General features: G+C 41.7%; 1 protein-coding gene across 1 annotated transcript in view; it reads left to right on the top strand.

The window, feature by feature from the left end:
- Positions 1–1,268: 1,268 nt before the first annotated feature.
- Positions 1,269–24,530, top strand: part of LOC116732465 (mitogen-activated protein kinase kinase kinase 11) — a 48,410-nt gene continuing 25,148 nt past the window's right edge. Inside the window, exons 1-2 of the mRNA XM_032582628.1 lie at positions 1,269–3,188; positions 21,864–22,044. Coding sequence (XP_032438519.1) covers positions 2,432–3,188; positions 21,864–22,044 — 938 coding nt within the window. The 5' untranslated portion in view covers positions 1,269–2,431. The remainder of the gene's footprint in view (positions 3,189–21,863; positions 22,045–24,530) is intronic.

The following is a 24,530-nucleotide window of genomic DNA, read 5'->3' as shown; positions in this document are numbered from 1 at the left end:
GCTGCAGTTTCCAAGCTTCCCCCTCGCTAAGCCTCTGTCTGCCTCCCGCCGCCGCAGCTCCTTCAGACTAGCCAGCAGCAATTAGCAAACACCTAGTGGAAATGTGCATCAGCTGGGCTCATTGTGCGAGCTACTTCTCAGTGCAAATCTGGTGAAAAACGTTAAAGAAGAATGACGTAGTGATGACTTCCTGAAGGCAGAGTTTCAGAAAGTGCAGGAGTTTTTAAAGAGACAGTGGCCCAATTTAAAGGTGTTAATTTTCTTTGAGCTATCCCAAGAAATCCCAATAAATGAAAAAAGCGGAATGAGAATAATGCTTTTATAACTGGTGTAGGAAAATAAAATGCATGAAAGAGTTTCAACATATTTCAGAAATAACCCCCAAAAATTGGGGCCTACTTCAAATGCAATATATATCTTTTAGGAAATTCTGTTCTTTAAAGTTTAACCAAACATTAAAGGTTGAAATGAGTAAGTCTTCCTGATTTCTAAATTGCTTTAAGCCTTTTTTCCCCAGAGAGAAGCTTATTATTCAACACGTGGTGTAAAAACTGGACAAACACGCACTAATGGTGTACTTTTCAAAATAAAATCAATTTTTAAAGAATCAGCTGGGGCTTTTGCCCTTTAAATTACAATTTTGTGTTCCTTCTCTTTAAAAATAACCATTCCCTTCTACACAAAAGTACCCAGTCTCTCAGTCAGATTGTGTTTTTAGCAATATGTGTCACTAAATATGTGAGATGTGAATAAACAAGGATTTCAGTATGAAATATTTCAATGGAAATGGCTCCAACCAATTGGTTAAAAGCAAGCAAACAATAAGAACAAATTAGTGATAAATATTCTTTTTCACTTCATTTCAGCTGAATAAACATTTAATTAAGCAGTTTGTCTGTTTTCGAAGGTAAATTAAGGCAAATTTGGTTTCAGTAAGTACATATTATGTTTCAAATTGGTTGAACTCTTAATTTTTAATTATTAGTAATATCGGTGTAATTAGTAGATTTGAATAAGCTTTAGTTCATAACATTTATCAAATTTAACTGAACGTTCTTCAACTCTTTAAAAAAGAAACTTGATTTTCAAAGAGAAACTTGCCACTCACAAGATGGCGGAAGCGTTTTAGGTATGGCAGCGTGCCGTCTACTTTTCGCCTGGCTTAAAGGCCCGTATTGATGAACTCTTATTTTGAAATCGGAAGTTTTGCATTTATTCAGTCCCCATTGGCGGAAGAGTGTCAGCTGACTTTGTTTCCTGTTGGGAGAGGAAAAGTTTTGAAACCCCACCCTCCGGCACAGCGGCTGCAAGCAGCGACGTTGGAGTGGTCCGAGGTGCTGGCAGCTGGAGGCTGACCGAGGAAGAGGAACGGAGTAAGAACTTCTCACGGAACAGTTCCGCAGTCTGGACACCGTCGTTATGAAGCGGAGCCCCGAAGAGACCCGGACTCGGCGCTGAACTCCCAACAAGAACTAAAGTTAACGGGAATAGTTTGTTTTTCTTTCTTTCGGGTTTTTCCCCCCCCTCCTCAGGACTGAAAAGCCAAGCAGGTTTGGAGAACTCTTCCTGTTCCCAGAGTCGGCGGCTCGCAGTTTATGTATGAGCTCCTTCATAACACAGCCAGCATGGATGTTGTGGCGCACGGGAATGCGGGATTTCCTGAGCGGTCACCGCAGTGTTGCGTTCAGGTGCACTTTCTGGGTCCTCGGGCTTAAATAATGAACAGTGGTCAGCGCTTGAAACTTGTCGTAAAACACTGGCTGGCTGGACTGAATGCTCCTTTTCCTGCTATTCTTCTCCTCCTCTCAGCGCTTCCTGCTTATGGTGGCCACTGCTCTTAACGGCTAAAAATACATAAAAACCGAATATGGACTACCAAGTGTGTGGGAAATGTTGATTTGGACTTTTATCTGTAAGCGGGATAATTCCTGAACATTAATTTTGAACTTTGACTCTTCGGACTTGCTGCTCAACAGGTGGTTGTTCTGAGTGAGGAGGGGAAAGGAGGACAAATTCAGTCATAATGAGTTGATTCCAGAGTCTTTTAAACACAGGATGATGAGATGATAATCTACTCAAACCATGTGCGGGGAAACCACACACCACATCAATCTTTCAGAGAGTTAATCACTGCTGTCTTTTAGAGATTTGATAAATGCTACGAAAAGCAAACCGTCTGAGGACTGCTGAAATGGAAAGATTTGAGTTTAATCCCAGAACAAATGGAAGACATTTGGCTTTCATTTGTCCCTGAATCCTCTTCTGTAGCCCACCTGTTGGTCTGACTTTTGAACACACCTCATTGGTCCCTGATGAGACAACAACAAAGACAGGAAAGGGAGCAAGGTGCAATAAAGTACTCCTTTGTACTTTATTTTCAGACCCCTGGAGTGCGCAGTCGAATCCAGTCAGGCAATATAGTGGAGGTTCCATGGAGCCGCTGAAGAGCATATTCAGTCGTAGCTCGCTGTCGAACTGGAAGAACTTGGATCAGTCCCAAAAAGGGAACTTCACCAACCCTGTATGGACGGCCTTGTTCGACTATGAGGCCTCCTGTAAAGACGAGCTCACCTTGCGTAAAGGTGACCTGGTGGAGGTTCTCTCTCAGGACTCTGAGATATCTGGGGATGAGGGTTGGTGGGCAGGGAAGGTCAACAACAAGGTGGGCATCTTCCCATCCAACTACGGCTCCTTCAAGCCTAGTGGATATGCCAAGCTACCAGGTACCAGCGTGGTGGAGGAGCTAAACCATGCCGTGGTTGGCACCGTCGATCCCGCGGAGGTGGATTTCCGGGAGCTGAGCTTGGAGGAGGTGATTGGGGTTGGGGGCTTCGGGAAAGTGTATCGAGGTACATGGCGGGGCGAGCTGGTGGCCGTGAAGGCGGCCCGGCAAGACCCGGACGAGGACATCAGCGTGACGGCGCAGAATGTGAAGCAGGAAGCCCATTTGTTTGCCATGCTCACCCACCAGAACATCATCGCCCTGAAGGGGGTGTGCTTGCAGGAGCCCAACCTATGCCTCATTATGGAATATGCCTCGGGTGGGCCACTGAGCCGGGCACTGGCCGGCCGCCGCATCCCGCCTCACGTCCTGGTCAACTGGGCCGTGCAGATAGCAAGAGGGATGGTGTACCTGCACAATGAAGCCATCGTCCCTGTCATCCATCGGGATCTGAAGTCCAACAACAGTAAGTCCTTAAAGTCTTTCAACTATAACACCCTAGTCTGCCCATCTGTGTCTAACTGGTGGATTTAAAGTTAGGGATATAATCATAGGAACCTTAGTGGTTTCTAAAAGGCCTTTAGGTGTTTATAAGCCTGTCATGGCAATAGCGAATGAATGTTACCAGTTATAAGGTTTTAAAATTCTGGTTTTGAAACCCGAAAAAAAAATGGTGTAATGCAGGTCTGCCCTTCTCCCACTTGTTGGTGTGGGTGGCTGACAGCAAGTTCTAGGTGTCATTGTCAATCTTTCTCTGGTTTGTTCATTTTTTCCTGTCACGCTAACCCTAACCTTTAAAACCAGAAAGAAATTCACACATGGAGTGAAGGGAGTGTCAGAAAAATGGGTGACAATGAGGAGGGTACTGCCACTGCTCCAGCAGGACTAACTGAATGACTCAATTACTCAAGAGAACATCGTCACGTTCCTCAGCTGATTGAAATAAGCGTCGTTCATGTGATTTTATGTTTGTTGAACCAGGGAAATATAAACCTGCAGGACCTTGCTCAAGGCCCTCACAATTTTTCATTGTGGGTTGCTAATGCTTTTTTGCAGTAGCCCAATCACATGACTTGCATGCCGACAAAAGCAGGCCTCAGTGATAGAGACCGCAAGGTCTTCGAGTGAGCCGTCGACGGGACAAGAATACTTTGCTGCCGAGCAAAGGTCAGGAAATGTTTCCGCATCAGCACCTTTGGGACTCATCCCTCAGACTTTGATACCTTAAGGAGGCGGCATGTCGGCGGAACACGTCTCTGCTGTTCCAGTACTTTTACCTTCAGTTTCTATCTTCCACAGATGTCGTCTCTATAGTGTTATCATTCCTTACTTTTACCGTTGTGCAGTTCTGTCATTTCCTGAGAAATACGGCTTTGACTGGTGAGGTTAACCCGCTTGATTCGAGTTGTGTTTATTGCACACTTTGAGGGGAGGAGGGCATTATGCAGCACATCCCAAGACATCCCTCCTCTCCTCCGTATGCATCAGTCTCAGTCGTCAGATCGTTGACACGATTGTCATCACAGGCGTCTTCACCCTCCCTTATCTTTGCCTCCCCCAGTCAGGGTTTCTCTCCCAGATGAAAACTCATCTCCTGCAGGGCAGGAGAAGAAGAAGAAGAAGAAGAAGCAGGGAATTATAATAATATGGTGTTTGTATATGGGGCAGGCCAGCTCCAACACAATCCCTCTCTGTGTGCGCCGCGAGATCATATCGCTCTCCTGCCGCCTCTTGTTTTTTAATTCTTCTCTTGAGCTTTTGTCCCCGGCCTGCCTCTACATGTCTCCATACAGACGTAGCCCCGTTGTGTCACTGAGCAACATCCTGTTGTGTTGGAGGAAGGACAGAAGAAAGATTGGTGGGGGGGGGGCGGGGGGGGGGGGGGATCTCACCAAGACAATGTCTTTTTTTGTTGTCGTTTTTGTTTAATAGGTTTGCTGATTGGTTTGACAAACAGGTGCAGGAGCATCGAAGGGGGATCTTTAAAAGGAAATAAAACAGAGTTACTTGAATGATATGGTTTGTAGTTGAGCAAAAAAAAAAAAAAAAAGATCAGCCTCTGAATGAGGTGTCAGTTCCTCAGAATATTGATGCAAGTTCTTCTTTCTTGAGGTGCCATTTTATTTCATAAATCCGTCACGCTCGTTTTGTCTCCTTTCTTTTATATCTGTATCCCCAAGTGAGCTGCATTGCAACATGGCAGCGACTTGTAAAGGAAATATTAAAAGATGGAGTCGACTGCAGCGTTTTGTTTTTAGTCGTCGTCGTTGTTGTTGTTGTTGTGATCTGGTCAATCGAAAACCACAGGTTAAGAAAATGACGAGCGCAGCATAAAAAAAGAGAACTTGGGGATAATTGGGCTCATCTGTCACAGTGATGGATGGAGGTGCAAAGTCATTATCCTCGCAGGGCTCATAAACAACAGCCAAGAGTTGCTGTTGAAGCTAATGACCAGCAGAAGATGCTGATTAAACAGGAGCGTGCTGGAGAGGGTGCATTGTGGGGGCGCTTGGGTCGAAGCCAGAGGGCCATAACTTGAATTCCAGCGAACATGGACAACGAGAAGAGAGTACAGGATTGTGTCTGGATGTGTGCAGAGGAGTTGTACTTTTGGCACGTTACAGTTTATTTCTGTGGGATTTTGAGACTTTGCATGAACTGGAATCCCTTTAAAGTCCCTTTGATGCGCACTGCCAATGAGGGGCCCTAAAAAAAGACATCTTTCTTAGAAGTAAAACAGATTTTCTTTTTTTTTTAAAGCATATTCATTTGTAAAAATAAACACATCTATAAAGCTAAAGAGCTGCTTTAAAACTATAATTGGTAAATTTTAGACTCTACCCAAGCAGATAATCTACCTAATGAACCTTATAATATCAGTTATACTTGTGTGGAAAAACAGCAGAACAGCAAAAAGCATTTTGCCCAACAAGCAATTGAAAACTATGGATGCACCGATCCAATTTTTTCACTACCGATACAGATATCTGAGATTTAGTAGCGGCTGATATCTTACCCGAAACAGAAGAACAATGCTGAATTGACTTAAATCACACTGTACTGAATTACAAATGTATTTGATGACTCGGCACCAGTCCAGGACGCTTAAATTCACCAATATCGTCACAAGCTTGGTCAGACATATTGACACAACACAAATTTAATTTGTTCACTCAATTCAATTAGGAGAATAACGGCCAATGTCAAACGAGTAATAAATAAACTGAAACTGGCGAAAAACAGTAGGTTGACAACCTTGGTCAAAAATGTAGAAATAAACTGCAACAAACCTTCTTTCAAATAGTTCAGAAAGTGCAATTAGGAATTCTAAGTGTAATGTAAGATAAATAATGAAGCATGATGTCGCTTAAAGTTAGACTGGACCGATCTGCCCAGTGGATCGGACACATTGTCACCGATACCCGACCTAGAAACGTTTTTCAATATCCCATCAGTACATTGCTATTGAAAACCACAACAAATGGTTCATTTTAATACATAAATATCACCAATAACATAGTAATAACTGCTATAATCAAGTTACCCTTGATTGACTCTGCTTGATTGAAAGTATAAAAAAATGATGAGTGCACCTGTAAATTGGAAGGCCAATAAATCAACCCTAATTCCCTTAATTTTGGGTGATTAGCCAATTCTTGGATGTGAAACCAACTTAGGCATGTATCCAACTTGGCAACTATCTTGTTTAATTTTCAGACCAAAAAAAATTGGTATCGGCCAAAATCGGAATCAACATTTCAGGCTTTTTAAAGATTAGAGATCTGCTAGAAAACTGCAATTGATGCACCCTACCATTTCCCCCCCGTTAAATAAAGGCATCAAAGCTAAGACTCTTAACTTTGATGTAATACAGCACAGACACCTTCACTAGATTACACAGCGTGCAGTGATGATTAGCTAAAAGGCGTCCAACGAAACCAGTAGCTTGTTTCGAGTCATCTTGAATACGTACATGGCGACAGTGTGGAGGAACAACTTCCTTTAAACACAAGGAACCTTCCAGCAAAAAGAAAAAAAGTAAACATAAAGTGAAGCTAATTCATAAAGAGAAATACTTGAAAATACATGTTGAAATTCAAGATGGCAGTGATGGCAGCTCCTTCAGACTAGCCAGCAGCAGATGGCAAACTCCTGGTGGACCCGCACATCAGCGGAGCGTATTATACAAGCTACTTCTCAGTGCAACGTTGGTAAAAACGCTGTTAACCATGGAGGAACCATGTTGTGACGACTTAATGAAAGGGGAGTTTCAGAAAGAACAGGAGCTTCTTAAAGAGACAGGTCCAATTTCAAGGCGTTATTTTATGAAGTTAAATTACTTTAAGTCATGTTTTATATTTACAGCATTTTTTCTAACACCTGAAGGTAACATAGTTATTTAATCGTGCTACAAAATAGCACTACATGCCTATTTTAAAACCTTCTTTTTGCATCTGTTTATGACAAAGGAACCAGCTCTGGCTTTTAGGTCATCTTTGCTTTGATTAGGAGACATAAAAACAGTCTTTATGTATGTTAAAACTATGGGCCACCGAATCTCTAATCAGAAATAGATTATCAGTCTGCGATATGTTCTTCGTCCTTGCGTTTCACAACCCGCCAGGTTCAGCTGTGCTCTTTTCACCCTGTGTGTTTTACTTTATTTTTTTTTATTCCTGCACAAAGCCTTCATAGACCCAAAACCAGCTATATGCAACACCACAGCACATAAAACTTTGCAGAGAGCTTTAGTTAGAAATGCCAGCGGGGGGAAAAGCGCCAAGCTAAGCACTCTCTGGGCCGGCGCTTAGAGAGTTCTTTCTCAGGAAGAAGCCGCAGATAGATCTTGGATCAACACGGCCTTTTTTTTTTTTTTTTTTTTTTCTTTTTTTTTGCCGCGAGTGGACAAACATCTGATGCATCTCTTTACCAGCATGTTTTCATTCAGGGCCCCCAGTGTCCCACGATGTCACGCACTAAAAAAACCCCAACAAAACATCAATAGTGTGTGATGTTTTTTGCATGCATGTAGGGAATTGCTGTCCCTGCTTGTATTATGTTCTTGATACAAGGTATTTAAGCATTTTTTTCCCCCTTTATGACTGTTTAAATTTAGCAAGTTAAATGTTGAGCTTATGTAGCGACGGGTTCCTTTGACGATCAAAAGTACACAAGGTTGCTTAAGGTAATTAGAGTTAAATAAGGTTGTGAAATGTATTCTCAAATTATGCGCAGGGCAAATCACATTGGCAGTAAATGAAGCACTAAAAAGAATAAATCCCACGTGTAACATAATCTGTACCAACCCACACTCGAGATACTGCCATCATAATTTTCTGTCCAATTTGTGATCTTGGTTATTTTTGTCTTCAAGAATTTGACTTACTGTTACAGATTTTTGCTGCACTGAGAATATTTGTCTCAGCTTTTTGTCCGTGAGCGGACATTAAGCACTAAACCAAGTCTTTGAAATTTTTTTTTACTTTTAATCTGACTTAAGCCTCTTCATATTACCAGTTAGAGCAGTTAGCGAGGTTAGCATTACAAAAACTCCAGTCTCCACGGGCCACTGCCGTCCGCTACTTGCTGAAATCTGTGAATACTTGAGATCCCTTCTAAAAATGGTTATAGCTGCTTATTTGAATACTTCAAACACCAAACGTACCATAAAATGTTTTAATACAGTGGAACACTACTTAGCGCTACAGTAAACCCAGGCTTATTTGCGGTTTCAGGATTTACTAATTCATAAGTGTCTCTGTGGAACGTAACTCTAAATTATTTGCGGAAAATGAATCAATTCACATATTTTTCCAGAACATATCTAAATTGTCCTAAATTAAAATTCAACTTGGGAAGCTTAAATGCCTGGATGCAGTGCTACTTTACATGGCACTGGCTGGCATTTCCAAAGCAGCCAGTCCAGGAGAGCCACTTATTTTTCTTATCGCTGATTGACTGTACCTTCAGTAGCGGCGATATGGATGACTGTAGAGATTAGCTTCTTCTGACCCATGACCTTAGATTTGCAGTCAGACACTCTCCTTGAACACTTTCTGATTAAAAAGCAGAATCAATGTCTCTACGAGTTATGACTCCTGGCAAACAGCAAAGTACCCCCACACCGTGTTTCACAGTTGATATAATTCTTTGTTTTTCTGAAATGCTGCACACTTTCCTAATAGTTCAAATATTAGTTTCCCCATCAAGATTTTTTTTCATCCAGTCTTTATTGCTGAGTCATGAACTCTGACATCAACTGAGCAAGTGAGGTTTTAAAATAATTTCATAACCCTTCCTACACTGACAGATGGCTCTTTTTAAGATATTCTTGAATTTCTATAGATTAAGGCGTGAGGACGTGTTGCTGTTTAAGATCTCTTGGCCTCCTCCATGTTGTTGGACAGGTTCTATGTGAAGAATGTTTTTTATTATCATTTTTAGGTTTGTAGTTTCTAAAGAAATTAAACAAGAACATGTTCATTCCTGTTTTACCAAGACGGGAAACTATATTTTCACACAGGGCTGGGGGCTGTTGGAATAACTGCCCCCTGCCCCTCTTAATAAGCATAACCTTCATTTTAAATTAATGGGTTTTTGCCTCTTTCTGCTAATAGTTTGTTAGTTTGGAACTTTCAATTCAGCTCCATTCAGAATGATCAATCCCAAAAGGAACTCACATTTGTTTTCCTTTATTTTAATGCACTTAAAATATATTTTTTAAATGGTTGAATGCCACAAAAAACAACCTAAATTGAAGTAGATACTTTTTTTCTTTCAAGGCACTGTAATTGTCACTATCACATCACCAGAACCCAGTGTTAAAGCTGAATATCACCTTTAAATGTCAAAAATGGCCTATTCCTCTGTCTTCTTCCTCACTTACACTCAAACACTTTTATTTTTTACTTAAAAATGTTGAAACTATTCATTTGGAAATTAATCTCACTACTTTTTTGATTGTGGGGTTGAAATTAATCAGACACTGTTCTGCTATTCCTGTGAGAAACAATATCATGAAAATGGATGTGGACTTGGTCGTAGCTAGGCTAACAATTAGGCCTTTCAAAATAACACATTTTATTGGACGGTAAATTGACCCTGAAATCACTGAGATAAACGACACTATTGTCATTTAAAGACCATTTTTAGGTCACATAGTGATAAAAGGCATAGAAAATAAAAAGTTTGCCCTCTGAAAAAACTTTCTTTTTGTGCAGAACACTCCACGATGGAAATGGAAGATATTTTCAATATCCAAAATAAAACAAAACAACCAATAAAAATAAATAAAAAGGAAATAAAAACCACATGCAGCCAAATTAACAGATAAAAAGGATTATGATGTGCTTAAACAAAATCGAGGAACAAAATTAAGAAAATATTAATCATCATTGTCAAAACAATCAAGTAATGTATGTAATATATGTAAATATCGGCTGTCTACATAGGTCCAGTTTTTCAGATCGGTGCATTCTCGCAAATAAACAGTCGTTCTGACTTCTAAGGGGCCTGGAATGTATTTCTGATGAATATTTATCTCATAATGCCGGTAACATTTTGAAGGTTTTAAATATTTGGAAGCGGTCTTCCGTTATAGTTCTTTTACCCATTCTTTTGAGGTGGGTGAGGAGTCTCTGCGTGTTGGAAGTTGAAGTGCAAACAGGAACGCTCAAAAGATGCACTTCCTCAAGCTGCACAAGTACTTCTCAGAGGGGAAATTTCAATCATGGAGCTCTACTTCATACATCAGAACTTCGGCTCTGGCTCTGATCACTGCCTGGCTTCTAGGTCAAGCCGGTGGCAGACCTCCCAGCCGCCCTTTTGTGAAGTTTTGTAAGGAAGCGACCCTAATGAAGGTTAAATTTCAACACAGAAGCTCGGGGGGGGGGGCTTGTTAATAAATGACTACTTACACACAGACTTTCACCTGGTGGAGCGAATCATTTATAACCCCCTTCCTGACAGTGTTGAAGTGGCTACCCAGACACAGTCCTGCTTTGTGTGCATTCGGTTAGGCTTTGGATGATGGTTATGATGAAAAAGCAGGATAGAAGTTGGTTCTGTTTTTCTATGTAATCTGTGTCTCCGTCTGTAAGATTGATTCCACAGTATTTACTGAACAAAGTATTGCTAAAAAAAAATCCTAATATTAAAAAAGAAGTCTTCTAAGCTCCAGTTTTTTTTTTTATATTTATCTGGCTTTTATATTAAAAAAAAGTTGATGTTTTAGTCATCACGTATGCTTTCTTTTACTAAGTAGGGATCTTAAGGTAAGTACTAAAACCAGTTGAACATTGAGGTTTGACGCAACCCAATGCTTCCTTATTTGATGTGACCATCAAACCTGTTTTAAAATAAATTGCAGTTCATTCTCAGAGTTAAATGCTGGTTGCTGCTTCAGTGAACTGCTTCCTGTTTCCTTGTTTTAAATCTATTCCAGTGCGAAACACAGCAGGAAATGGAATTTAATGTTTGTGCTTAGAAGAACTCATATTTTTTTTCTTTCAGTGGTTTGCTCCTTTTTATAGTTTTTGTTGTTGTTTGTTTTTTGTTTTGTTTTACTGGTTACTGCCACTTTTAAGTCTGACTGGCCGTTTCCGATTTTGGCTGATGCAGTTTACCGGTCCAGAACGTCCCCCACATACTTGGTCATACGGCACTCCACAGAGGTCAGCTCGGAATCAAACTGTCAGACACGTTCACGCAAAGGTCAACGATTTTACGCCAACAGTGTAGAGTGGCGTACATGCTAGGAAGCTTGTATCTATTCAGATTGTGCAGAAAGAAGGAATTTAACACAAGAAATGTGGACAGTCGGTACCCTCGACTATAAAATCTCGACTGTCCTGATCGGCCAATTCCGATTTTGACTAACTTTTTTTTTTTTTTTCTTTCTTCGTTTTTGTCTCTTAAGTCACTAAATACATAGCTACAAAGTTGCTAAGTTGGCAACAGTGGGGTGACTATTGCAAACAGTGCATGTTCAGACGTGACCCGGTGGGCAGGTCTGTCAGCCAGTACTTTCACGGCAGAGCAAAAGGATACAGAAGCTGATTTTCAGACTGTTACACTGGAAGAAGTGATCAGTTTCACACATTAGTGTCGGCCAACAGCTGAACTCTCAATATTGAGGAAATCGGTGCATCTGTTTTCTCACTTTGCTAATAGGTGTTGTTTTGAATGGTGCGTACCCGTGTGACTTGCTTCTAAACAAGAAACTATGTTGTGTATTGATTAAATGTTGAATTCTGGTGGTCGCAATGGTGAGAACAAGAAAGTTTCCTTCTGTACTTCTTTCCCCCACCTTTCCTTCCTGAATCTCAACGTTTCTTTGGTTGTTTTTTTTGCCCGCTACTGATTTCCAACAACATCCGAGAACTGCGACCTCAACCCGCTCTGCTTCCTTGCTATAAACACTCCTGCTCATCCTGCCTGTCCACGAGAACTGGCTCCGATCCGATCGATGCGTCCAGAAATGGTTTGAAGCCGAGAGATCGGGCCGGATTCATTAGCCAGAGAAAACAAAGCTCGCTTGTCAGAACTGGCCACGTTAAACACGGGGCAACATTGAGTGATGGATTTAGACCACACTTAAATTGGCAAACTAGATAGAGGAGACCAAACAAGCAGCTGAACAAAGAGGGTCTTACAGGAAACAAGATTCCCCCCCCCCCCATCTCTCTCTCCCTTTGAAAACACAAGACGGATACTCTGCAACAGATCCAGATTTTTTTTTTTTGCTCAGGGACTTCAGACCGAATATGAAAATTATTTAAATTTGATTCCCACTTTTTTTCCCCCACCAGGGTAACATCAGATTGACTCTAAAATCTTCTGCTTATTTAAAAAAAAAACTCAGTTTGTCCCTGTTCCCTCTATTTAAACTCCCTGAGGCAGCTTAACACCACCCGGCACTCGGAGTACAACTTAGTGGAGCGAAGTGGAAACTCCAGCAGAGCAAGTGCTAGTTTCGCTGTGAGCTGACATCTTCTCAGCTATGATTATGTCCCGCAGCTCTGCCTTCCTTCCTTCCCTTTCTCACTCGCTCACTCCCCTGCCTGGTCAGGGGTTGCCAGACTTTCTGTCAGCCCATCGCCTCGTCGCCTCATGGGACAAAGCGCCCGTTCTTCCTGGGGAAAGCCCCCCGCCCCATCCACTCCACCCCGCCTGGATTCTGCTCTCGCCTACGAGTGCAGCGGGAAGAGGGGAGAAGGTAAAAGGGATCACGCGCAGCGGGAACTATCGCGGTGACATTTAGGGTGCATTCACACCAGCCCTGTTTTAGTCCGGTTTAATCAACTCTAGTCAGTTTATCTAGAAAGCTCAGTTTGTTCAAACTCTTGTCCGTCGAAAACCCACAGCTCCGGGTAAATGGAACCAAAATAAACTGGCGAGTCTAGCGATAAAGGGAAATATGTCTCGTGGTCTTTTACCAAAGACAAAGGAAAAATCCTACAACCACTAAAATCTGATGCGACACCACTTTTGTTTACATTTCGTTAAGAAGGAAGTTGCGTCCATATCGCCTTTCGGAGGTTTTTATGTCGTTTCCTTCAGTAGCTCTTGGTGCAGCGCCACCACAGGCGAGGAGGTGAACAGATTTTTCAATTAGTTTGGCCTGTGTGGCTGGCAGATTTACGTGTGTGTGTTTAACAATCAAAAGACGTACCTAATAAAGTTGCCGTCGGAGCCTAGTTGGAAATGAGATGAGGAGGTGAGGATGGATGCCGTAGAGAAGAATGTGCTGAGAGATGGAGACCCAGATCCAGATCTAGCTCCGTCCACGGAGAGGAGATCATTAAACGAGGTGCAGAGTGAAGAGGCACAGCGCTGATGTTTGGGTCTCAAAGGTGACTATGATTTTGCATGTTCAGCTCTGCCACACGGCCTTGAGCAAGGGGGTGATCTTCTAGATTTTGCTCTGTGCGCTACAGTTTAGATGCTTTTGATGGACTCAGATTTTGCCGTAAACCACGTAGTGTTGCTGCCTGGACCACAGTTCATTTTAAAAAGGCGAGGCATACAGTACATTCAGATAAAAATATCAAAGCGATGCTTCGCCGTACAGATTCGGTCGGAACAGGCTGGGCTTTTCTTCTTGCCTTCAGTGAGGTTTTGTAAAGATTTGGCATGCTGTTCCAGGTTTTAGTCGGTTTATCTTTAAGAAATATAAATAACAAAATACTTGATGTTGCCTCTTTTTTTGCATAAATTGAAAATGTATCTGAGACAGTATGTTATTATTTTAACAATTTTTTAAAAACAAAATAGTGAAAAACACTCCTTTAATCTGTTAATTTGCAACAGGGAGAGCAGTCTATGTTACACAGCTCTGCAGTAAATGGGCTTTTTCTGTCATTTCAAAACAAATAGGACAAACTGCCTTGAGGATCGTACAAGAATTTAAAATGGAAGAGTGTTGGTGTGAACTGTTAATGCTGAGCTATTTTGTGTTCAGGATGAAACAAAATCTAAATATACAAGCCCTTCAACATGCCCTTGATTTATAAATAATGAGATTTATTGCTTTCTATTAACCATAGACGTATAACATCCAACAAACATTGGTACCTTCAGAAGCAGCTTATTTCAACTTGTATCCATTTGAACAATAAGGTTGATTGAAAACGTTGTTTCCAGCTGACAACGGTTGCAAAGCATCAAAAAAAAACAAACAACAAACAAACAGGTGAAAAACACTTTGGAGTATTTAAAAGAAGAGGCTGGAACACTTTCAAATCACATCAGAAGACAAGCGTGTGTAAAATATGTCTGGCAATGACAGCACTTTTTTGCAGTTTATTGAACACTTTACCACCACTTTATCTACTAAAACGTGTTCAAAAAGCTTTTGGCACTGTATCATAGCCTGTTATGTCACAGTCTTTTTGATACTGGCTGTTCAGACTAGGCCATAGGCTGGTTTTCAAACTACCTCTCTGGTGGGAAGCAGCTGTTAAATTCCACAATTGTTAGTCTTGTTATCTTGACGTCTATTAGGGTGTGCCTCAAGGCTCTGAGTTGGGTCCTGCACTCTGCAATTTTAATTATAAATTAAATTGCCTAATGCATCTGGTACATCTCTATGCCGATGACACAGTTGTTTGCTGTCGCGCAAACTGCTTTGCCCTTGTTTTTGATTGCCTTCAGGCTGTTTTTGACATTATGAAGTCACTTTTGCTTTATCTGACATTGGTATTTAATACTGACAAATATAAAGGCAACTGAAACTAATTACTACAGGACCTGAAGCTGTGCAGCGTAATTGAGCTTAAGGCTTTTATTCCAGTTCTATCTTGTCAATATAATTAGATGGATTTTAACAAGTTAACATGTTTTAGCATGTTGTAAATTTGTGTGTAGTATGTATATGTATACATAAAACACGTAAACGGGAGTTACCTGTATAAATAAAGGGGTAAAGGGAGAAACTACAAAAAAAACTTTTTGGACTGCGGGTCAAAATTGGAACGATGAAAGTATGCCAGGGACATATTTATTTTTCAAAGTAAAAACACACACACAAAAAAACAGTACTTTGAATTCTTTTCCTTTTACATGATCAATGTTAAATTATATTTTAATGTAATATTTTAATAAAACAAAGCAGAAAATCATTGTAGATCGTAAAAAGAGTCTTGTTTTAATTAAAGAAAGGCGCACAAGTTCCTAACTTTTAGATTAGAATTTTCTATTTTTCTACCCGGAAAATGTTTCTAGTCTACTCCCAGCAACAAGGACTTTCTTCTGGAACCATTGCTGTATTTAGCCGAGCTTAATGTACAGGTGTGCCCAACAAATCTATTGAGTGAAAAGCCACTGTATGTTTTTGTCCTGACTTACTACGACATTAACATGAAACTACAAAAAAACATGGCTAACAAAAGAAAAAAAACACTTTGTGTTGTACCTGATATTTCCCATTTAGGATTATATAATTTTTGAAAAATAAGTTTCCTTCTGGATCAGCTCTACTACATTTGCACCATTGTTGAACTGCAGTCAGGAGGCACGCAAAAATATCCCAATTATCACAGTGGATCTCTGGGACCCCCCCCCCCCCGCCAAACAACATGTAAATGGTGAAAGTAAGATCAATATCAGGATAAAAAAACAAAGGGAAAACAGCATTAATAAGGAGTTATGTAGCGAGGCGATGTGGCTTTGTTTGGGCCTCCTGTGGCTAACCTACAGTAACCAAGTACAACAACTTGGCAGCTGCCTCATACTATGGTTTGAACAAGGTTTATAAATGGCAATTAGTGCTTTTGTAAGAGACTGAATGGTTCAAGGGATGTTGCACAATACAAGCCAAAAAATAAAATCACTCAAGACCTCAGCTGACTCGGATGCACACAAGGGCAACTGGGCTTTTACAATACGGGACTGCATGAGTTCAAAAGGTTTTAGGGAGTTTATGATCCAACAGTGAATGCAGATAGATAAAGCAAAGCAAACTCGTCCTCTCACTCTAGCAAGCCCGGCGCAAGAGGAATATTCCAACAGGTTTCCGCGCTTTCCTTAGCGCCCCGCCTTAGTTTCCTTAGCGCCCCGCCAAAATTACACAAGAGTTTGTGAAGAGAAAACGAGAAACTAGGTATGTCGTTTGACTAGAAACGGAATACCTTTGTTGTTGTTTTGCTAAAGAGAAGGGAAGAAATGGTAAGTCCCCCCCCCTTTCAGCAAAGCACAGCTAAACAAATATGTTGCATTAAAAAGCCATACTGGAAAATTTAGCTGGACTGGTATCTCAAAAATTGGCGTTTGCTCAAATAAGAGGTGTCTGATTGTTACCTCAAATATCAGGGGTTGTCACGTTACAAAAAAACATTTAGATATAAAAGTTTCTGTCTGCTCATGTTAAAGTCAGATTTAATTATGAAGTTGTGTTTTTCTGTTCTGTTTCAGCTGGCTCATTAAACCAAAGACACTCGCCGGATCTCTGACTCGGAGTGTTTCTAGGAATGAGCGGTAATTGGTTTGAGTCAGCAACACCAAGCTTGCGTCTGGGCCGCGTTTGTGTATGAGGCCCTTCTATAACTGATGCTCCCTTGTTTCCGTGCAGCAAACAGTAACCAAACAGAGGCCCCGTTGCCATGGAGATGGTGTCACGGTGTTTTCTCTGTGGTGACATTGTTGGTTTCCCCTCTCAATCAGGACGATGTTCTGTCTGGGCAAGACTGATCTGCTGATGATACTTGCTGTTGCTCGCCGCCCCTTCTTTTGAAACGGCAGGTTTCCGTCTCTGTTTACCACTCTGGGAAACACACAACAGAGTGTTCCCACATTTCTTCCCAAAATGGAAGGAATGTGGGAGATAACAGAGGATGCAGGTGGAATCTCTTAAACAGCGTATAATGACTCAATATTGGACATGTCATTTGAAATTTTGGAAATCCTTTCTACAAAGAAAATACCACCTTATCTTCCGCCGTGGACCTTTGGAATTGTTTTGCACTTTAAAAGTTTCCCCGTGCTGATTTGACGATGTCAGCGGCATTTCGTTTTTATTTGGGTCAACGGCTGATTTGGACACAGTGCGTTGCCACATGCCGTCCAGTAAGCAGCTGACTAATGCAGCAGCCGCCATCCACGGTGGGAGCGGGGAGGGCTGGATGGGGGCGAACAAGGGCTGAACTGTGGATGCACTCTCTCTCTCCCTCTCTCTCTCTCTTCCTCTCCCTCTGCTCAGGAAGTGGGGGAAGAATGCGGCGTGTATGTGTGCTGAGATTGCTGAAATGCTTTCGCGTGTGTGTTTTGCTTCTCCTCTCCGCTGCACGCGGATGTTGCAGAAGCATGCGTGTCAGTTCGGAGACCAGGTAGACCACGTGCTTCCTGCTATTAGGGTCGTTTTAAGATGCATCAGTGGTAGTTTCTCCCCCCCCCCCCCCTTTTTTTTTTTTTACAAGCTTTTATATTACTGAACAGATGTACATAAGAAGATACTTTCTCGCCTCTATTGAGACTTTACGATTAGACTCGGATGTACCGCCAGAGTCACTGACCGACTGCCGTTTTTGATGCTTCAGCTGTCTCACCAGAGCACCTCTGGGGTTTGGTCTTCACTTTTTCTTCTTTTTGTCAGTGTGCACTCATGCTTAACTCTTCAGCTGCGTCTTTTTCTCACACGCTGGGCCACTGTATGCAACTTCCTAGAAACGTTCACAGCAGTAAATGAGTTGATCTCCTTGGACTCAGTGATTGACATCGAGCGCTTTGATTGGTGGTACTGCAAAGAGTTGAATCTGCAGTTCAGCTGAAAAGCATCCATGCACAAAACAACACCAGCTTGTTAACATTTAAAAAGATGGTAGTGGTTAAAAGGAGAAACTTCAATGTATTTTCTTAGCATTTCAAGTGAGTAGTGTCCAAATTTTGGTAACTTGGCTAAAAATTGTCAAGTGGAGAGAAACATACTTTTTCACAGTCAAAGCAGCATCAAGCCATCTTTATGGTGGACAGAGGGGTGTTCTTTTTAAAAATATTTTCCCCCTCCGGATGTTGTAAGGAAACAACAGTTGGGTGATCAGTCTTTGACATCCTGATCTCTTCCTGTCTGACTCTCTGGACTCATGTGACCTCTCCTAACACGTGTTTACAAAACTAACATGGCTTATTTTATGCTCAAAGTTCAGAAAACACTGGGGGAGGCTTAAAAAATATGTCTTTCAGTTTTTAATGTATAGTGTTGCCACTCCAGTTGGCCAAAATCCATGACACAGCCTGGCAAGCGAGGGTTGTGGTGGAAGCTGGGTGGTGGGGTGACTCTGTTTTATACTCCCCCCAACCCAAACAGCAGGGCACAGAACCCATGACTCCGATGTAAAGGGGGATGCAAATGGGAATTAAATGATCAAGACCTTCTTTCTTTTTCCCCATCCCCTCCACCAGAAGATCTTGATTTATTCTGACTGAAAGCCTTCATTAATCTTTTGCCTTTGCACCTTCAACGGAACAGGGTGCATAAATTGGCCTTGAAATTAGATTGTGAAAGACCCAAGTCTCTTCATCGCCCCTCAAAGCTCCCACAAACACAGCAGACAACACAACTTCTTGTGATGCATTCCTTTGTGACGTCAAAGTCCCTGCCTCTGGGCTATGAGGCGCAGCACAGGATGTCTCAACAAGGGAGACAAAGGGAGTCCGAGAGATGCAATGAGAAAAGATGAAACTCATATTAATGTGTGAAGAGAGTCTGGACAAAATCGATTTTTTTTTTCCATTGAAGTCTAAATGGGGGGAATGGGAGGAAGAGCGGGGAAAGGCGCTAAGTGTGGAAAGTGACTCCAAATAGCTGGAGTCCTACTTCCCTATAATGAGTGATACTTTTCTTTGCTGCTTCTCCTTTGCGAGTTTGACAGCGAGTCGTGCCCTGAACGATGACCAGTCTGTCAGCAAAGAGGAAGAAAGACGCCACTCGCTCGCTTGCTCTGAGACATGTGATCCAGCATCAATGTCGAGCAGCAACCGCCATCCTCAGCGTTAGACTCTCTACTGAGACTTGCCCTGTCAGGACTGCACAACACTGATCATCTGCACGTCTTTAAGGTCAAGTCTCCTGCAGGATATTTTTTACTGACATTGAAAAGCATCCTTAAAGCAAACATTTCCTCTGAAATAGTACTACAGATGCATCTTTTCCTTAGGGCTGTTGATGCAGAAGTACAGAGAAGGCCAGAGGGAGCTGGATCATGTTGCTCTTGTTGATCTTGGATCTTGTCGGACAAGATTTTAGATCTTGTTGATATAGAGAAAGTGTATGACCGGGGTGCTAATAGAGGAGTTGTGATATTGCATGAGGAGGTCTGTAGTGGCAGAGAAGTTTGTTATTATTGTGGTGCAGGACATGCATAAGAGGCGTGAGACAGGTGTGCTGTAGGAGGCAGAACATCAAGGATCAGCTCTACGCCCCTTTGCTTGCTTTGGTGTTGGACAAACTGACAGTTGACTAAACATGGAGCATGATGGTTACAAATTTACAGTTTATAATGCTGCTGTGTTTTCACACCGTGATACTTGGGGGTTAGTCTGGTGAAAACGAGCCCCTTGTTCTACGTTTTGCTTTGTACAGAGAGTCTGAGCTCTGTTACTGAGAAATGATTGCTTACTGGAGGCATGGACTCTGTTGAAGGTTTAAGTTTTACCCAGTCACTAATCTTTGTCCATTACGTATGTTAACATGCCAGCTCAGTGCTATGAAGCTCACCGGAAATCGGCTGCAGTACGTTCTGATTTATTAAAGTAGTTGTTGTAAAAGGCCACTTAGCAACAGGCTGCATAAGGAAACAAACAGATCAGTGATCCTGACCTGCCGCTAATCACACACACACACACACACACACACACACACACACACACACACACACACACACACACACACACACACACAAACACACCCACACACACACACACAGAGTGTGGGTTGCTTTAGGAAAACACGCTTACTCTTAGCAAGTTTAGACCTTAGCTTGTAGCTGTGCACCTAAAGTTTTAATTTATTAACTGTGACTCAGTCATCAGTTTCTAGTGCAAAGGATTCTGATTGTAATATCAACGTTCGTGTTTGTGTTCTCCGTCTAAATCTATCATTTTGTCCTTTGGGATGAATTCTTCAACACCGTCCTTATCTCTCCCAGAGTTGCAAAATAACTGTTGCTTAAGAGAAAACCCTGTGTTTGAGGGTCTTTTTTGTGAGTCTTTATTCAACGAGCTGAGAGCTTTAAAGGTTGTCCATAGTATTGAAGCTTTCTAAGCCCAAACAGCGAGATCTGTCCAGGGAGCAGAGCCTCCTGAGCCCAAGCGCGGAGCACGTTCTCGGTTAAAACAGCTGTCAATGTGAGACATGTTTAGTTTTTAACAGTAGCCATCTTTTTATTGTGATTGTTTAGAAAAAAATGGCTAACCTCTGAGAATATCATCTTGACGTTGTCTCATTGAAGCATATTGTAGGGACTGGAAACATCCCATCATGGACCAAACACGGGAACAGAATAAACCCCCAAAATAATACAGTGATCAATAGAAATTAAAATGTTCTTTTTCTGACCTGCTATCATTACTTTCACTGGTTTTATAATTTTTTTTAATATAGTTTTTTTTTTTTTAAAGGAAAATAAGTGTTGTAGATGATAAAGGTTTTGAAAATGCATTACAAGATTATCCCTATTTTTTCTTCAAAACAGTGCATAATCTGAATTTTCTTAAACTTAAAAAAAAACCTGTTAATCAGAGTTGGTTGATTAGCTGACAGTGGACAGGGCCTCGACTGTGATATAATCATTTTAATGAAGAAGTGAATCTTTTTCTTCTGCTTTTAAAACTCTTCCTAAAACCAATTTTTTAAAATTCTTTGGCATTCAAAAGGGACAAGACTTTGCGTGACCTTGTATTTGTATTTGTTTAATCTTTTATGACGCATCTTCATAGTTTGCTGTTATGTGCCGCTGTGGTTGGTTTTAAAGTGCTTTCTAAATAAAATAGCTTTGCTAGAGTTAAGTTTCATTTTCAGAGCAATATTTGTGTTTGTAAGGTTTTAATGGCATGAAATCGTAGATTTGCAGCCAAAAATAAACAGGTAATTTTGTAATGACTTCCGTTTTATGCTGATTGCAATGCACACCACAAAATATCGGAATTACTGCCCAGTGTCCATATGTAAATAAAAATATTTATGATACAGAAGTCATCTGAAATCTGCAAGTTAAATGTGTGACTAGCTTTGTGTGACTAGCATAGCTAGCCTGCTCCCAAGAACGCACATGACTTCCTTAGCATTGTATTTTCAATGCTTACAATGGAAGCACCTCGCTCCATGTAGAGGAGCACTGACGAATTTTGGCGGGCGAAGACGAATATATTTACAACAGGAAAGCGAAGTGTGACGCAGGAATTGCTGAAATGTGTCTGACTGGATCACAGTGGGCTGAAAACAAGAGGAAGAGGAAGTGAGAAAGAAACAGAGAATCCATGTTCTGAAGGAGAATCTCAGCCACATTTGATTTTTACCTGCTGTTACGGGACAAAATCTCTCTAAAGTTGTCTGTTTTATCAAAATTTAAGATCACAATGCCTCTGTCTAACACAAACCATTTTTTTGCTTCCTTCCTTTTCCTACCTACCCCGTCTTTGTGTTCTGCAGTCCTGCTGGCTCAGCCCATAGAGAATGAATGCATGGAGGGGCTGACGTTGAAGATCACTGACTTTGGCCTGGCGAGGGAGTGGCACAAGACCACAAAGATGAGCACGGCCGGAACCTACGCCTGGATGGCCCCGGAGGTCATCAAGTCCTCGACCTTCTCCAAGGGCAGCGATGTTTGGAGGTGAGCATGGTTACACTTATGGTTGAAACATTACATCCCACTCCTCTTGGGCAGGAATTTTGTATTATACTTTGGCTTTATATCATTGGAACCACTTAGTGTAAATTATCATTTTTAAGCTAATATTTGGTTAGGTGTCTGTTGGATGCTTAATGTGCGCCTGCTTTCCCCTTTTTAAAACCTTAATGACAAGAAGAATGTTTTAGGAGACTTTCAGACCTAAGGACACCGTTTTATTGTGCAAATATCTTAGTACACTTGATATAAGACATAACTAACTAACAAACAACTTTTCAGAAAGATATAGCAATTTGCTTTATCTAAATATATATATGTTTTTAATATTGATGATGTAGTCCTTCTGGAACTTTATTTTCCTTACAACGTGACGTTATTCCCAAATTGAAATAAACTGCCAGTGGTACTAGTGGGTTTTCATGAACTTTAAGGAATTATTGACTTGAAATAAGCTCCAATATCTTGCTGAAAAGTTTTTAGTTAGTTTTGTCATATTTAATGTGTTCTAAGATATTTGCTTTAGAAACTAGACCAAAAGTACCTGGAAGATTTTGTGTTCTTACAGTGCAGACTGAGTTATATAGCTGTTTTTTTAAAAGCATTGTGACTTTTATAGTTCATGCGTACGTTGGTGCAGTATTCTCCCCAAAAGTTCGGAGGCGCCGGCGCTGCTACAACGCTCGCGCCAATACGCAGAGGCGCAGTTATTTATTTATTTTTTTTCCATTTTTTTCTCCGAAGAGTTTTGGCGGCGCTAGTGGCTCGTATTTTTTCTACAGTAGGCAGACAGGAAGGAGGGTGAGGAGAGGGGGGAAGACATGCGGTAAAGGTCGTCGGGACCGGGAGTCGAACCCGCGACGTCCGCGTCGAGGACTAAGGCCTCCAAATGTGGGGCGTGCTAACCCCCTGCGCCACCACCGCATGCCTCAGAGGCGCAGTTATGAACCTAGCATTAGCCTGGCGGGTTTTCAAGTTTTGTGCTTGTAGCTTGACAAAAATGTAAAAAAAAAAAAAATTGATTTCCAATGGACACTTTGTATACTTTTTGCAAGGCGTATGCTAGCATGTCCCAGCAACTTTTGCGGAAGTGCCGAAGGAGCTCGCAAGTTTTCGTTTGTGTACAACAGACGGCTTTCAATCATCTGTAAGGCTTGAACTAGTGGAGTTTTTGGTTTGGTAGGAGGAGAGAAAAAAAATAGAAGTTGTAATTGGAGACTTGTTGATGAAGAGGAGAGGCAGTGTGATGGATTGCAACAAGGCCACAGTGACCATGTGACGGCGTTCCCTTCAAAGGCCTGCTCTGTGCTTTGTTGTGAGACATGTGTACTGCACACTGTCCCATTGTCTCTGCTATAGACAGAGAAGGAGGCCTCACACCAGACCTGACCGCGGCCCTTTATCTGGGAATAGCTTAGTGTTGGTGTGTGTGTATGTGTGTAGGGGTGTGTGTGTGGGGGTGTGTGTGTGGGGGTGTGTGTGTGTGTGTGTGTGTGTGTGTGTGTAGAGCCACATCTAGACACTATAACCGGAATCCCCTGATTATGGCTTTAGGGTTTATCATAATGACTGAGATTTCTTAAAGTGGTGTTTTAGAACTGGAATCTGGATGGACGTAAACACAAAGTCTTCATCTTGGCAGTAGGAAGAAAGATTTGTAGTTTTGTAAATCGATGAGTCATTCTCAAGATTTGTTTGCCGAGATTAAACTTCTACTTTCATATGCTTTGCTTTAATTGTCACCCTATCCTCCCTGTGCTTCTTAGGACACGTTCAAAAGAACGTCTAAACAGAATCTAGATATGCTGGCGCTATCAAAGAAAACCCCTAATTAGTATAAGTTTACAGTTTTTCCCCATTTTTTATTTATTTTTTAGTTTATCCACTGTCTCTTTCTTTCTGTCTTGACACCAACAGCGAGAGAATGGGGCGACGCGTCTGCATTTGCAGAGCAAAGTAAGGCAGCCTTCCTTTGGAGAAAAAAAACAAAGGCCGATCTTTGTTCTGGTATTCTTTCTCATCTGTCCTCGGCTGCTTGTCTCCAGATTTTCGGAGCGGAACCCGATGGCCGCCTCTGGGTGCGAGCCGACGAGGCCGGTTTTCTTCTTCTTCTTCTTCTTTCTTTCTGCGGAGTCACACAGCGTGTGGAAGTTGTAATTAAAGAACTAAATAAAAAACAAAAAGGCGGCGGCCCTGTGCTCTCCTCTCAGCGGGGCCCGCAGAGCGCGCTCAGTCGGGGCCAGGCGAGGGCTAATTGACGGTGTGGGTGATCCAAGTCCTCTACGCCACGCTTTGTCTTCTGAAGACACAGTGCTGAAGCCTTTGTGCGCGCTCAAAAAAGAAACTCTCCCCGTTTGTCTGTTTGTGTTCATCATGCGTGACTTGTTGGTGCTGTGTAAGCATGTGGTTCGTCCAGCATGATGCTCCATTGCATCAGTTTGTCATGACGGGGTTTTATCACGGTTGCACAA

The sequence above is a fragment of the Xiphophorus hellerii genome, chromosome 14 (assembly GCF_003331165.1).
Source record: "Xiphophorus hellerii strain 12219 chromosome 14, Xiphophorus_hellerii-4.1, whole genome shotgun sequence".
Taxonomy (NCBI): domain Eukaryota; kingdom Metazoa; phylum Chordata; class Actinopteri; order Cyprinodontiformes; family Poeciliidae; genus Xiphophorus; species Xiphophorus hellerii.
Note: the sequence above shows the minus strand (reverse complement) of the source record. Positions and strands in the feature narration are given on the sequence as shown.